The sequence below is a fragment of the Glycine max genome, chromosome 16, assembly GCF_000004515.6.
Source record: "Glycine max cultivar Williams 82 chromosome 16, Glycine_max_v4.0, whole genome shotgun sequence".
Taxonomy (NCBI): Eukaryota; Viridiplantae; Streptophyta; class Magnoliopsida; order Fabales; family Fabaceae; genus Glycine; species Glycine max.
Genome location: NC_038252.2, coordinates 37,181,195 through 37,196,875, shown reverse-complemented (window position 1 = coordinate 37,196,875; position 15,681 = coordinate 37,181,195). Strand labels below are relative to the sequence as shown.

The 15,681-nt window shown below is 31.5% G+C and overlaps 1 protein-coding gene and 1 pseudogene across 4 annotated transcripts; both read right to left on the bottom strand.

Annotated features, from left to right (window-relative positions):
• Positions 1 to 1,995: 1,995 nt before the first annotated feature.
• On the bottom strand, positions 1,996 to 4,657 carry LOC100808517 (protein N-lysine methyltransferase METTL21A-like; annotated as a pseudogene).
• Positions 4,658 to 7,010: 2,353 nt separating this feature from the next.
• LOC100807994 (TMV resistance protein N) lies at positions 7,011 to 12,252 on the bottom strand. Of its 4 annotated transcripts, none has more exons than XM_003548234.5 (6): positions 11,555 to 12,252; positions 10,252 to 11,368; positions 9,792 to 10,082; positions 8,883 to 9,686; positions 8,269 to 8,789; positions 7,011 to 8,186 (listed from the first exon to the last, which is right to left on the bottom strand). In XM_003548234.5, exons 1-6 carry the CDS (start codon positions 12,040 to 12,042, stop codon positions 7,145 to 7,147), a joined length of 4,263 nt encoding a protein of 1,420 aa, XP_003548282.1. In that variant the 5' UTR covers positions 12,043 to 12,252; the 3' UTR covers positions 7,011 to 7,144. The 4 variants fall into 4 exon arrangements, with proteins under 4 accessions (XP_003548282.1, XP_025981864.1, XP_025981865.1 ...); XM_026126079.2 differs by having other exon boundaries at positions 7,011 to 8,467; positions 8,556 to 8,789; XM_026126080.2 differs by lacking the exons at positions 7,011 to 8,186; positions 8,269 to 8,789 and having other exon boundaries at positions 9,513 to 9,686; positions 9,792 to 9,857; positions 9,959 to 10,082.
• Between the last annotated feature and the right edge of the window lie 3,429 nt (positions 12,253 to 15,681).

Genomic DNA, 15,681 nt, shown 5'->3' with positions numbered 1-15,681 from the left:
AAAATTAGTTATAAACATAAGCAAGTATTGGATTAGCCAGAAATGTTTGGAAGATATTATCTGACACGCTATTTTAAATACATTTTTTTATGGGTTAAAAATTAAAAAAGTTTCCACCATATCCATGTTAATTTAGAAGTATTGATACTGTTATTTTTTCAACTAATAGGAATTAAGTTGTATTATTATATTGTTATTTTAAAATTTAATGATAATTTTTTATATCTTGTAATTTAGTCTTGTATGATCAAAATATTTTTTAAAAAGAAATTAAACTTTTTAATTTCACAAAATCAAACATTCTGGTTCAAACTAAAAAAACCTTTGCCTTTGTTTATCTTCCAAGGCCATACTGTTCCTTTGACATTCAAGCTGATGAACACAGGGACAGAAGTCATGCCTCCTCTAACCATTTATAGGAAATAACAAGAAAAAAGAATCAGACAGCTTAAGGGCTATTAACCTGTTACTATTTCAAGTAATTTAAGTACAGGGTTTTAAGTTTACAATGTTGATTACAGAAACTCCATTAATCTATTCCCTAATTTTAGAACTAATAATAAACAGCTGAAACATTTACCTGCAGCAACCCCACAGCTAATAATCTATTCCCTAATACTTCACTCTCAGCTGATTATTGTCACTCTAACTCAACTTGGCATATCAGTATTTGATCAAATTCTCATACTACCCAATCGGGTAACTCTTAAAAATACAATAAAAATTCTTATGAAATTCAACAAAAATAACCTAAGGATCCCTAGTGACTCGATGTTGTCTTAATCCAAACGTAGAAATTAAGAGTAGATTACCCTGATGCTTCATGGCCAAATATTCGAGGAAATATGGCCTGCAAAAAAGCACCAGGCGTTAAACGCTTAACTCCATCAATTCATAAATTTTTAACAGAAATCATGACAAAGAAATATTCATTAGTAGACTAATCGACCACACCACCAGCCATCGTTAGCTTTTATAAAAGAACAGGAGGCATACTCTTGAGAACGCAACATTTAATTCAAGATTTATCAGTAAGACAATAATCAATCACATTAAACATCAAATGTTGATGGGCATGCATTGTCTAAGACACGGAATTAGTTGGTATATTTTAGTAGGATTATGAATGTTGTAGTAATTATGTGGCTACTGAGAATTTTCAAGTTTTGATTCAAACTAATAAAATTTAGGAAAGTATTTAATGATTTTATTTAAAAACAAGGACAAATTATAAATTTTTTTTTTTTGAGAAAATTGGTATTTCAAAATTGTTTGGACGTATGTGAGTTTAATTATGACCAAGGAAGGCGGAAGCTTTTTTTTTTTTACTGTGCCTTCAAGACATCTATTAAAAAAAATACTAGTTGCCTAACAATTAATAGTGTAATTGTTAATAATTCTTCAAAATAAAATAAAAATATCATTAGGAAAATTTAGCAATAATAAATAAATAAAAAGTTTGCGAAATTTATTCAAGTTGGATGAAGTTTTTCCATATTCTGGCATATGAGCATATCCCTTGGTGTTATTTTGCTTAGAATTTTGTTAAAGCAACAGGGGCCAAAAAGAGGTATGATTAAATTTTTTTGGGTACAAATCCCTAAAAAACAGCTTTTTTTATTCTTTTATGATTTAACTACATAAACTAAATGCAATATATTTTTAATATAATAAATACTTTTGCATAAAGTATTTTCGACATTTCTTTATACAGTGCTCTCACGAGTTAACATTTTTCTATTATCAAATACAAAAAAAAAAAAAAAAAAAAGAGAGGCGGTAAGTGCATTGTTTAAATATTGGTTTTCAAACGCATCCTTAAAAGACATTAACACATCTTAGCTAAGTCTTGGTGTACAGAGTTCCAATTCCCAGCTAAATCTTCAGCATTCCGTCCCATTAAAATGTCACAATATGGCAAACTTTTGTTTGGAACTCATCAAACCAAACCAAACTCACAAGGACAGAAAATAACAAAATACTTGAGGGCTAACATAGAAAATATGGTTAAATTCTTGATGCACAATATGGACATCATGTTCCTAGAGTTACAGAAGCCAACTAAACATCATATTCTCAACAATCATTTCTTCACTAGAACATAAAGAACAACACGATTGCTACAATAATCAGGGTGCCAGAGCGTTTGTTCCACGCGGCCAATAGTGAAATTATCCATTGCAGCTTCTAAGAAGTACTCAAGAATGGCATCTGAAATCAGAAAACACTACTCAGAAGTATGCTATAAATTGTGCTCCCAAAAGAAAAGAAAAGAAAAAGGAATGGTATTCTTTACCATTTCGGAGTTCTCCAGCCAAAAATATTGTTGTATTAGGTCCAGAGAGCTGCATAAGTGTCTCTAGCAGATCCACAACTGCCCCCCCTCACTGTACACTACATCAGATCCTATCACTGAAAACAAGAAGTCAAGTATTGAATCAATAAGGAATGCTAGCAAAATATCATATGAGATGCAGGTAATTCAAATATTTGACAAGGCATGCAAGTCAAAGGAAGAAAAAGATACAATTAACTACAAAGCTATGATTAGAATGATGACAATAATCACAATTCACAGCAAAACGTCAAAAGTTTCTGATGTCAGTAATTGAATGTTGTTTGCTCCTTTCACTTGAAGGAGTTGAGGGAGAGAATTATTATACCAAAATCGGGTGTGGGGTCAATGAGTTCTGGGTCAGGATCTTCTCCCCATGTGAGCTCAGTTGCTGTTACAGAACCCCGTAGAGAAACATGTTTCATGTTGGTCTCAATGTTCTTTCTTAGTAGCCTCAGCCTATCTGGCAGATCAGTGACAATGACCTCACTACCCAAAAGGGCTGCAATGCAACTAAGGAAGAAAAAATAAGAAAGGTGTATCATAGAATGAGTAAGAACAAACTTAAAAATAATTCCTCATCATTTGTTAGACAACTTAGAGCTAGTTTGGATAAAATTTTGAACAAACACGTTAAGAAAAAGAAAATAAGAAGAATTAAGGAGGTAGAATGAATCAAACTTCTCCCATAAGATAAAATCAACTTTTACACAACAAATGGAGTAGAAAGATGAGAGTTCATAGAAAAATATAGGTGGAAAAGTAGATTTTAACATGTGGTAGGAGAAATTTGATTGTTATTAACTCCTTAATTCATTATATTTTAACCTTTGGTTCAAACTGTCTCTTGGTCGTAAAAAAACAATGCAAAAGCTCAAAGCTCTATCTTCCTAGTTCATTAAATCCATGTGCAAAAAGACAAGCTAATCAAGAAATGATGAACCAATTATAGCTATTTAGCATTAACAGGTCAAATAGAATGAGATAGCAATTGAACTTACCCAACCAATCCACAACCAGAACCCAATTCAACAATCTTCTTTCCCTGAAGGACAAGCATCCCTGAGTTAACAGCATGTTCTAGAAACTTTCCCAGTACAACTCCACTGTCCCACATCACTGCTCCAGTTACTCCAGGCGTTCCCTTAAAACAAAAGTCCAAAATGTCAAAACTGTTTAAAACTAAAAACCAACCATTAGAAGAGGCACAAGCTAGAGCAGAAGTCATTTGAGCACTAATGTGAATTATCCATGTCAACAGAACCATTACACATAAGTAATAAGAAAAAAAACAAGCACGAATCACACGCCTCTATCCCTCGACCACCAAAACATGCACAAACAAATAAAACACAGCAACAAACATTACAGTTAGTCACTAATTTAAGTTAGTTTATTCTTTTAGTTAAGATCCGCTCCTATAAAACAAGTGTACAGCATCCAAGACACTCCAGACACTATATATATATATATTAATGATTACTCAAAAACAAGTTAAATTGTTCATTTTCTCAAAATTCAGATCTTCAATAACACATGTCATAAACAGGGGCCATAGCAAGCTAACAACTTTAAGCAAAAACAAACAGCATCATGGTATTTTATGAAATGGGTAATGACGTTCGGGCAAAAAACAAAACCGGGTCATCAAGTTAGAACCCAAAACATGATCAAAATCAAAGCTTTAATCAATAACCTTTAACCAGAGCATTGAGAGAGATATATACCAATGAGGAAGGGGATTGAAGAATGGAGAGAGAGTGGCCACAAGAGTCGAGGGAGAGTTGCAAGGAAGCTTGAGAGACGAAGGCATTGGGTTTGGAAAGTGTGGGCTGCTGAATACCCCAAAGCAGCGGATTCCTCCCCACCAACCAGCAACCGAACCTCAGCACCGTAAGAACCCAACTTCACCATTGGCGCCACTGCTTCCTCTTCCTCTTCGTTGTTGTTGGCCATGGTGTCCTCTCTGTTTCTGATTGAATTTGTGGCCTTTATAGGTATGGGCGTTGAAAGGAGGAAGGCTTTTGCTTCCTGCCCCCCATAAAAAAGTGAAAATCATCATGTACCCCACCGAAAGTAGGCCGACCGAGCTCCAAGTTACCTCATGCATCCCCTCATGGTATGTTTGGTAACTTGGATAACCATTACAGTAGTTAAATGTACATAACTTAGCGCTTGACCTAAGGAGACGGAGATTACACTTTCACATTTGAGTCAGAACCCTAGACCTGATCTAATTATAGGGACACACCCAAATGGACAAGATTAGCCTAATCTCATTAGACACCCAATCACTTGCAAAACACATTTTCTTGAACTATGATCGGTGATTTGGAAATATATTCTAATATACTTGTTCCAGAATGTTACATTCCAAAACAAGTATTTTGGAATACATTTTTGGATTACCAATAATATTTCAGAATTGAAATTTTAAGATAATTAATTTGGATTTGTTATTAAGATTGTGTTCAATTTTTTAGATAATACACTATGGATTTGTTTTTAACAAACTGAAAATTTTGCTTGACTTTATAAACAGTTTTTGACAAACATGTATTTTTAATAGTTTCAAAAAAAATAATTTGAAACGCTGCCTCATGACAATTTTTCAAAATGACAATTTTTATCTTTTTATATTTATTTCCTTCTTACCCTTAAAATATTTAATTAATCTTCTTATTACCCTTTTTTGGATAAGATGTTTTTTTCTTAACATTATTTATATTTGTTTCCATCACAGATTTGTTGAGTCGTACAATATTATTATTATATTATTTTAACATTGCACTTTAAATATTTTAATTATTACATTAATTGACATAACAAGAGTATAATATCTATTTATGAGTATTAATTTATTTTATTTTAAACATAATTGAGAATATTTTAATATATAATATGACATTAACAGTAGAATGCGTAATATGAAAAAAAAATTATAATAATGGAAACTAAAAAATATAATTAAAATAATTGATCTGTAATTGAAAAATAGAATGATTTTAAAATTAATGAAAAAACTAAAATTATAAATATCCTAATATATATATCAATAAAATTAAATTAAAATTTATTTAAAAACATCAAATACTTTATTTTATAATTTGATTTTTAACCAAATTGATTGTTCATGTTTACTTCAAAATTTGCATGGTCAAATAAGCATGGATTACAACCAATGTAGTTGGTAATGTGTTCATTGTACGTCATTGGACGTAGATCCGTGAAATAATGTATTGTTAGATTATAATTTGTAAAGTTCAACGTAATGCAACTTTTTAACGTAAATTTGGATAAAAGTAATTTAAATGTAACTTTTTTTATGTTTAAATGTTTTATTGTAAAAGGTAGGTTGATCATATAATTAATATATTAGACATCAAGTATGAATAGAAATTAAAATATTATATTATAATTTATTTTATTATTTTTTTAATTGAAACATATATATTATAGGAAAATAATTCATGGATAAGTTATTAATTTAATAATTAAATCTTGATGAATCCGCCCTTGGGAGAGGGGGAAGTTATGTAAAAACTAGTGTTTTATCTCTTTTTTTTAATACCAAAAACGAATACTTAAATTGATAATATAGTATTACTTCTTGTTAAAAATTGTTTGAACCCTCATTTGTAATTGACAAACACCAAGGTATTCCATTTGATACAACTTCAACTACCATTTAGAGACTCAAAGGGAAAAACAACCAGTTTTACAATGTAAAATAGGATGAAAATGTTATAATACAACCTGAGATAAGAAAAAAAAAAAGTTACATACTTTATTTGCTATGTAGCGTCGACCAAAAAGTTGGACACAATATACGCTTGGCTTTGAACTTGTAGTGTCAATTAAATAGATGGTAGACGCAAAGTTGATGCTGAAACTTATTTAACGTTAGCTCTTCCATTGCAGCATTCAGCCATTAAGCTATTTTATAAGCCCTTCCAAACAATTTTATTACTTATATTATAAGATAAGCTCATATAAGTTGTTAATAGGCTAAAATAGACATATCTATATAATGATTACGTCAATAATCATTAATATATTTTATTAAAACTAGGTTTTGAAATGATTCATCACATATACAAACAAGAAGATTCAAATAAACTAAAATATACTTTAAATCTATTTGATATGTTTTGTTTTTATTCCAACTATTACTCATTTTTAAACTTTAAGGGTTAAACCGTTCTTTTTTTACTGCAAGGGTTAGACAGTTTTAAATATATGTGAATACTAGTTTAACTCACTTCCCGCACTTTAACTCTATCAAATTTTAGTTATATAGTATCAAGTAAGGTCTCCATTTAAAAGATCATATATATATATATATATATATTTATAAAAGGTTTTGTTTAATTTGTTTATAAGATTGAAATATATATTGCCTGTTAAAATACCAAAAAATTAAATTAGTTAGTAAGTATTAAAATATATATATATATATATATATTATTAAAATTTGCAAATATTTAAAAGACCATATATTTACAAAAAGGCTTTATGTTTAATTTGACTATAATTGAGATTACGATATATACTGTCTGTTAAAATACAAAAAATTAGATTAGTTAGTATTCAAATATTTTTTTATTAAAATTTGCAAACGTTCGTTTAATTCACATATGCTAATGTTTATAAAATAAAATAAAAATATAATGTTAAAAAAATATACAACAAGTAAATTACATAAATATAATTCAATTGTTTATACAGTAGAACCTGTAAGGACAAATCTAAAACTAAACAAAAAAGTAAGAAATGAATATTATATTGAGGTACTTATTTATTTAACATTTATCTGTATTCTGAAATATAAGGTTGGCAAAAAGGGGGACAAACACGAAAAATTTTCACAGGCTGCCGTTTCATGGATAAACCGAATTTGGCAAAGGAATCAGCAGCATAATCGTTATCGAAGTATAAGTGATTTGTAGCAGAGGTTAGAGCTTTCAACTCATCACACAGTGGGAAACAATGCTCCAGCGATGTAGATGTAGGGCATCCATCTAACACAAACCCAATAGCTTTCTCAGAGCCCGATTCCACTATTATTTTACCAAAATCATGCTGCCTTGCAATCTTAGCACTTATTGGAATGCTATGCTGCCTTAGAATATCACGATATAAACCCCATATATCATACCTCCTTGCAATCTTCATACCATGATAAATACCCCATATTTCACCCTCATCATTTGACAAACATTCCCCAAGCTTAACCGAAAACCCAAGCACGAATCTATCATTGTTGTCTCTGAATATACCTCCGCATGCAGCAGTATCTGAAGAGCGATCATAGGCACCACTCACATTTAGCCTCAACAACCAATGCCCATGTGAAAGGGGCAAAGGCCTCCTCCACTTCAAGAGATTCCTCGGCATCAAAATGTGAGAAGCATGGGCTCTCATACAATCTTTATAGCGATTAAAGACAATATCTGTGATATCACTAAGATCTAAATAGTCCCAAGTGCCATCTTTATAGAACACAAGGTCGTTGCGGGATTCCCACAACAGTTCCACTGCAATCCCAAAAAAAGTTGGCCAAAAAAAAGCCGCCTCTGAAAAAGATAAATTTGTTTCCAGCCACACTGCCACATCACCATTAAAAAACTTTGGTGCTAATTTCTTAGGTAACACACTTCTCCAAAATGCAGCCACCTTTGGACAATCACGAAGAGCATGCAGACATGTCTCCTCCAACTCGGGGCATCGCGGACAAGAGGAGTCCATAGAAGTATGCCTATATCTCCTCAGGGGATTAGTAAATAAAGCTCCATCTGCAGCATTCCCCAGAAGATTTATAATTCTTTCAGGGCCAACCCACCTCGATAACCTGCCATTTTTAACTTCATTACAATTTAACAGTATAATTTTCATATATAAGATAATAATGACACTTGCTTGTCCACATATACCTAGGCTTTTTAATGAGTGATTGTGATTCAGAACTGTTGAGATCATGCTCTAATTTTCTCTTGCCATAGGGATCATCATATCGAATATCATCCTGTCTGAATACATGGATTCCGGTTGCTTTAAGCAGTGAGGTCTCTATGATACCTCCGTATGTAATTTCCACATGGTCCCATTCCTTTTCATCAAGCTCATGTAAAGCTGATATTAGGCCAGATGGATCATCAAGCTTATATAAAGCTGATTTTAGGTCAAATAGATATGTATAATCCAATTTCACCTTTCTTACTTGATAGTTCCTAGAAGAAATCTTACAAAGTATGCCATTGATGAACACCTTGGGCATGGGAATATCATCTAGATCTATGGATTCCACACGTGCTAGAAGAAGACAAAGAACATTGTCAGGGAATTTATTACGAAACCAGAAAGAACTTGAAGGTCCCCTACTTTGGTGATTGAACCACTCTGGAATAGTTGCTCCTGGAAACAAAAACTCAGTTTGTCCAGCCTCATGCAATTCCTGTTAGTCATAATTCATAAAGAAGTCATAAGTTTATTGACATCAAGTGTGCAATATATTATCAAATCATATACGTTAAAAACAAGATAATACCTGATTTGACAACATGCTTGAACTCGAGGAAGACAAGGATATACATTCTCTTGCCATGAATTCTTTTAAGTTTGGTGGAACCCCTCTAATTTCCTGAAGACGCAAGCAGCCACTCACATCAAGTCTTGTTAAAAATTGCAATTCTTTGAGGCATTCAGGAAGGAATGTGAAATTATTGTCCCTTAGGCTTAAAGTTTTCACATGATCAAGCTGCATGAAACCTGTTGAAAAAAAATCATCATACAGGTTGCAACCATCGAAACTGGAGTCATCTACATTTGAACATACTATTGAGCCCACTTTTTCTTCACCCTCTTCTGATTTCACCCATTGCAACCCCTTGCAACTTTCAGCGAGCAATGAAGACAGTTTAGGCATCATGGCAATAATGTTACTTGGTAACAAAAAATTTTCACAATCTTGCAGGATTAAACTTTGGAGTCCAACAAGATTTTGAAATGAAACTGGCAATTCTTTTACGCCAAGAAGGCCAAACAATTGAAGCATCAATAAGTTTTTCATCTCTCCTAATATTTCTGGAAAATTCTCAAGACTGGAACAAGCTGAAAGTTGAAGTCCTTCAAGAGAGGTCAAGTTGAGAGGTGGAAATGTGGTAAGCTTGCTGCAACCATAAGCACTCAATATTTTAAGTTTATTTAGAAAACCAATTGAGTGGTGAACTGTAATTAAATTCCCACACCGATTAAATGAAAGTTCTTCCAAATTTACGAGAACAGATACGTCAGGTATCTCTGTTAAAATTTTACAATAGTCAAATTTCAGAACCTTTAGCTTCCTGAACTTCTGCAAAAGAAAAAATAAAGGAAAAAAGAAATAAGAACTAAATGAATAAAATTGAAGTAAATTTATTAATTAACAACATGAACAAAATATACTCCTTAAACTTGCCTTCCTTGAGCCATGGAACCCAAATGACGTAATGTAACTTTGAGATAACTTGCATATGACAAGTTCCTTCGGAGGAAAATTAGATGGTAAACAATTAGAAGGATACCCGTGCCATTCCAGTACTCTTAAACTTTCTGGAAAATAATTGGGACCTTTGGAAAATTTACCATTTCTAATAAAAAGTATTTTAAGGTTTTTTATCTTTCTGAAGGCGTTTCCATTCCAATCTATTGTTGTTTCTTTCTCGGATAAGGATAAATCCAGAGATATCATTTGAATTTCACTAGTTCCCTGTTAATGCAAAAAAGGTATGAATCAACCACAATACAAGTTATATGTAAGACATCAATTCACCTGCTGTTTAAATAAATTTACAAATTATCATGAAAAAACTTGACTATGATGTAAAAATAAGATAGGAAAAAAAATGATCAAGATAAGAAATCATACTATCACTTACCGAGTTGTCGTCTAAAACTTGAATTATATCTTTTGTTAACCACAATCTCCTTCGCTTCCCTGGCTCTTTTGAGGATCTTTGTTGGTCTATTCGCCTGCCCATGTCCTGAATCAAGTCATGCATGTTAACTACACCATCCCCCCAACTAACCTTTATTAGAGATTTTTCAACCAACACCCCAATATTATGTTTCATGCAGTCATCATAAAGACCCGGAAGTATATGTTCGACCTCTGTCAATGTCCATCCTTTCAAGCAACAAGCAATGTCAAGAAAAACTTTCTGCTCTTCTTCCTCCAAAGCATCAAAGCTTACTGTAAGTACATCTAGAATTTCCTTCTTGGGAATTCTTTTATATTGTTTGATGGCAGATTCCCATGCTTCTATACTTTTTCCAACCAGGTGGGAACCTATTACTTCCAACGCCAATGGAAGACCAGAAGCATATGCTACTACACGATGCAAGACCTCCACGTAAGTTGGATCAGCTTTTTCCTTCTTAAAAGCGTTCCATGTAAGCAACTGAAGAGCGTCTTTCTGATTCAATTCCTTCATCTCATATGTTTCATTAACTTCATGATATGCTAGCAATTGTTCGTCCCGAGTTGTGATGATGATTTTGCTGCCGGGACCAAACCAATCACGTCTTCCAATTGCTTGTAATTGCCCATGTGTGTTAACATCATCTAGAATCAAGAGAACCTTCTTTCCCTTGAGCCTAGACTGTATGATTGAAATTCCTTGTTGCGTACTTGTTAAGCTGATGTTCTTCTCTCCGAGTATTTCTGAAAGAAGGATTCTTTGGAGGTGTTCTAACCCGTCTTTTTTGTCTGACTTTTCCCTCACATTTGCAAGAAAGCAAAAACCATCAAACTTCTCAGCAATTATCAATTCATTGTAGACAGCTCGAGCAAGTGTTGATTTTCCTAGCCCGCCCATTCCATGAATCCCTATCATGTGGACACCATCATCAGATCCAGCATCCAAAAGTCTCCTTACATCTAGCACTCGTGACTCTAGTCCAACTGGGTAATCCGCAACATGTAAAGTACGAGGATTAATCTCCCTAGATACCCGCTCAACAATCTTCTCAATAAACTTGAATTCATATCCATCTCTGTTTCAAACAAAACAAATTTTAACAAGTTAAACTAAAAGCCTTGCATGTATCCATGTCTTGATACGCATATTGTCAAGGTCAACAAGCATTTATTTTCCCTTTAGATTTAATGTCAAATAATCAGACAAGTAAAAGTTAATCCAACAAAAACTGTAAAGTAAGAAGATTAGTATGGTGTCATACCCCTCTTTGAAATGATAGCCAGACAAGTCAGCTACTTGCTTCAGAGCCATCTTCCATTTTTGCAACTTCTCCGGGTCATGCTGGAACCTCGTCTCAAGCTTTTCCAATGCTTCTGCATAACTACCTTTCTGGTGTCTCACATCAGAAGGATCCACCTTATAAAAGACCGGTATAACCAACAACCGTTTCCTCTGGTGACAGTGAAGGATGGTTGCAAGTTCATCTAAACAAAACGAGGAAGAAGCATAGTTTTGAGAAAGCACAGTGATGGCAACTCTGGAATCTTGAATTGCCTCCATAAGTGCTCGTGTTATTTGCTCCCCTCTTTGAAGCTTCTCATCATCAATGAAAGTGTGGATTCCCTTGTCATGAAGAGCTTTGTAGAGATGGCCAGTAAAAGCATGACGTGTGTCTTCACCTCTGAAGCTGAGGAACACATCGTAATTGGAGGAAGAGGAAGAGGAAGAGGAACTTGATCCCCAAGCCATGATATGAAATCTTAGTATAAATGTGGATGGCTGCTTGTTGGTTCTCCAAAATCAAAGTTGAATAAATATGAAACTGATAAGTGTTAATTACACTCAGTACCAAACATATATATATTATTACATTTACATGGACATATCAACTTTAATTTATGGAAATTTTCTCTCTGTTTCGTCTCTCTTTCTTAGAAGTGAAAACCTTTGACTGTGCATAACCCGTGGCATACGTTCTACACCGCACTATTTAAACTCTTACAAAAAATACTTTTTTTAATAAATCATTAGAAATTAATAAAGTATACAGTCAATTTTTATAATTTGCACTGTATTAAGAATAATTGACTATTGATAATGATACATGCCCAAAAAAGTTAATTGTTAGCAATAAATAAAATACTAGTGAATGTTAACTAAAAAGTAAGCTGATAAGTTTTATTCAACAACTTCAGAAAAATTGTTACATTTTTTTATCCTAAAGAGTATCTTTCCCCCTTAAATTAATCATATCTAAGTATATAATAAGTTGTTTTACTCTAAGTTAGATGAATTTAATTTTTGGAAACTATACATCATTTTTTTATTCTCTCTTTCTACGTTGCTTGGCTGATGAATTTTATAGAGTTTTCAATGAATTGAAATTCTTAAAAGATAATTATTTTTTATCGATAAATATTAAATATTAATTTTTTGAATTTTTTGTTTATAGTAAAAATTGAATCCGTAATTTTTTTTTGAATTATTTAATCGATCTTATATTTCCTGGGTAATTATGCTTCTTTTTTTCCAACGAAACTTCCTAGAAGAAAACTGGAAACTTAGTATGATTGTGGATGGCTTGTTAATTGGGTCTCTAGCTTCAAACTTTGACTCCTTCAAATATGGAAGGATAGGAGTAAAGTGAACATGGACTACAAACAAAACATACATTATTAAGCGGACCCATCAAAGTAACGTTAATTATTGCACAACAGCGTGTAAAGTTAACACTTCCAAACAAAACATACAACCAACAGCGTGTAAAGTTAACACTTCCAAACAAAACATACCGGACCCATCAAAGTAACGTTAATTATTGCACCAACCAACAACGTTACTTCCAAACAAAACATACATTATTACGCGGACTTCCAAATAAAAAATTAATATTTAATATTTATCAATAAAAAATAATTATCTTTTTAAGAATTTCAATTCATTGAAAACTCTATAAAATTTACCAGCCAAGCAACGTAGAAAGAGAGAAGAAAAAATGATGTATAGTTTCCAAAAATTAAATTCATCTAACTTAGAGTAAAACAACTTATTATATACTTAGATATGATAAATTCAATTTTTATTATATAATTCCAATCCTAAAGTTTTTTTTTTAATTTTTTTTAAAAAATATGTATTACAAATTGATTTAAAATTAATGGTCAAAGCAAGAATTGAATCTATGTTATTAACACAATGTTCTGATCAACTAAGTTAATAGATCAATTATGTTATAAAATAAATAATGTTATTATATATAACACTAAACTTTCTAATATATATTTAATGCGCAAGTAAATTTAAATAATAAATTTTGTGACAATTAATTTTGATATAACTCATACGAATTATTTAATCCGTATATTTTTTTATAAATAAAAAATATTTATTATTAAAAAATTTAGTATATTAATAAATTAAAAAAACATATTTAAAAAAAATAAAAAAGAAAAACACTTACGAATTACGTGATATGTATGAGTTATACGAATTAACTCATACAGAGTACATGATCCATAAGTATTTTTTTGTTTTTTTCAAAAAAATGTTTTTTAAGTTATTAATATATTAAATTTATTAATAGTAAATATTTTTTATTTATAAAAAAATATATGAATTAAATAATTTATGAGTTATATCAAAATTAATTATCACAAAATTTATTATTTAAATTTACATGCACATTAAATATAATAACATTATTTATTTTATAACATAATTGACCTATTAATTTAAATGGTTATTACTCTTTGTTGGTCGGGAGAGACGGAGGAGGCTAGGTTAGCTGGTGGGCGTACCAATGCCCCTCGTTAGATTTTTGGGAGTTTTTGGGCATTAAAACAAAGCCCGGTTGTTATCTTAATTGTATTGACAATTGCTTTATGCAACCTTTTTTTGTTTTACACACCTAAAAAAATGATATCTTCGTCTTACCCTTCTCCCCTCTCCCTTCGCTCACTCTCTTCTTGTGTTCATCTGCCTCTTCATTGCATTCCAACTTCTCGTGGTGGCAACAAGTCGGAGCCTGAGGTCACCATAGTGAGGAGCTTGATAGAAGTCTGACAGACGACCATGAAAGAGAAGACAGCAGGAGAGAGACGCATGATTAACTAAAATTATAAACATATTTTTATTAACTAAAATTTATTAAAAAATTATGAAAGTAGTAGGACTTACTTTTTATTCATTGAGTTCTATTTTAAACTTTTTAATGTAAATATTTTATATTATTGCATGATGAGGAAGCAGGGTATAGTGCATGTCAAAATGATGCCGAAAGGCTTACTCATATGTTCTTTGGTATTGCATTTGCAAGGTTTTAATTGGGATTATCTTCTAATAATTTAAGCTTATACGTATCCATCATACAACACATTGTAAGGCATTTATCATTCATCAAAGACAAGTTGATTTGGGTTCTTATACTTTTCAATACTTTCAGTTTTTTGTTACAATTTTTCTTTATGGCCTTTCATTTCATTTATAGCTTTTTTGGTTTGAATTTCCTCCCATACCTATTTTTCAACTGTTAATACATCCTGAAATATCATAAAGGTCTAAAGTTGACTAGTTGAGAATCGAGTTCATTTGTTAGTACAGCTGCATAAATAATAGGTAATCATTATATTTCCAATCCACCAATTCATTGTTTGTTTACCTAATTTACTTCATTGACAACATCGTAAAATATATACAAAAAAAAAAGATGTAGTATAAAAGTATAAATTTGAAAGAGTAATAATACATAGATATCTCTTTATTTTAATGTTATCAATACTTCTCATATATTTTTATTTCTGTTTTTATTATATCATAAATTTTATAATATTTATATTTTTTTTCCTTTCAATATGTGTTAGATAGCATTGTGAGTATCCATAAAAAAAATTCCTAGTCTGATATATTGAAGTCTTGTTATTACAAAGGAGGATAATCTCACACAATATGTGTTTTTATTTGTAAGAGGATAAATAAGTATTTTTTAGACCCAAATTAAAGTTGCAAGATTAGCAAAAATCAAGAACTAAAATGATCAAAATTATAGGTTTTATGAAAAGTTGTCTTTTGGGTGTTAAAAAAAAGTTATCTTATTCATTGATTTTGTATAAAAACATTTGATACAAAAAATATTACTAATGTTTATCAGTCATAGTCGAATAGGAAAAAGAAAGATAGAAAAGTAAAAGGACAACTCAAAGTGTTTGGTTTCATATACATTTCCATTAGAGTCAAACATATATTTAAGTAAACACACATGGCTTTGTCTTTTTTCCTCACGCGTTTGGCTCTACGGTAGGTATTGACTCTAATGATTTTTTTTTCTGTCTAAAATCAATTATAAATTACATAAGCAAGTATTGGATTAGCCAGAAATGTTAGGAAGATATT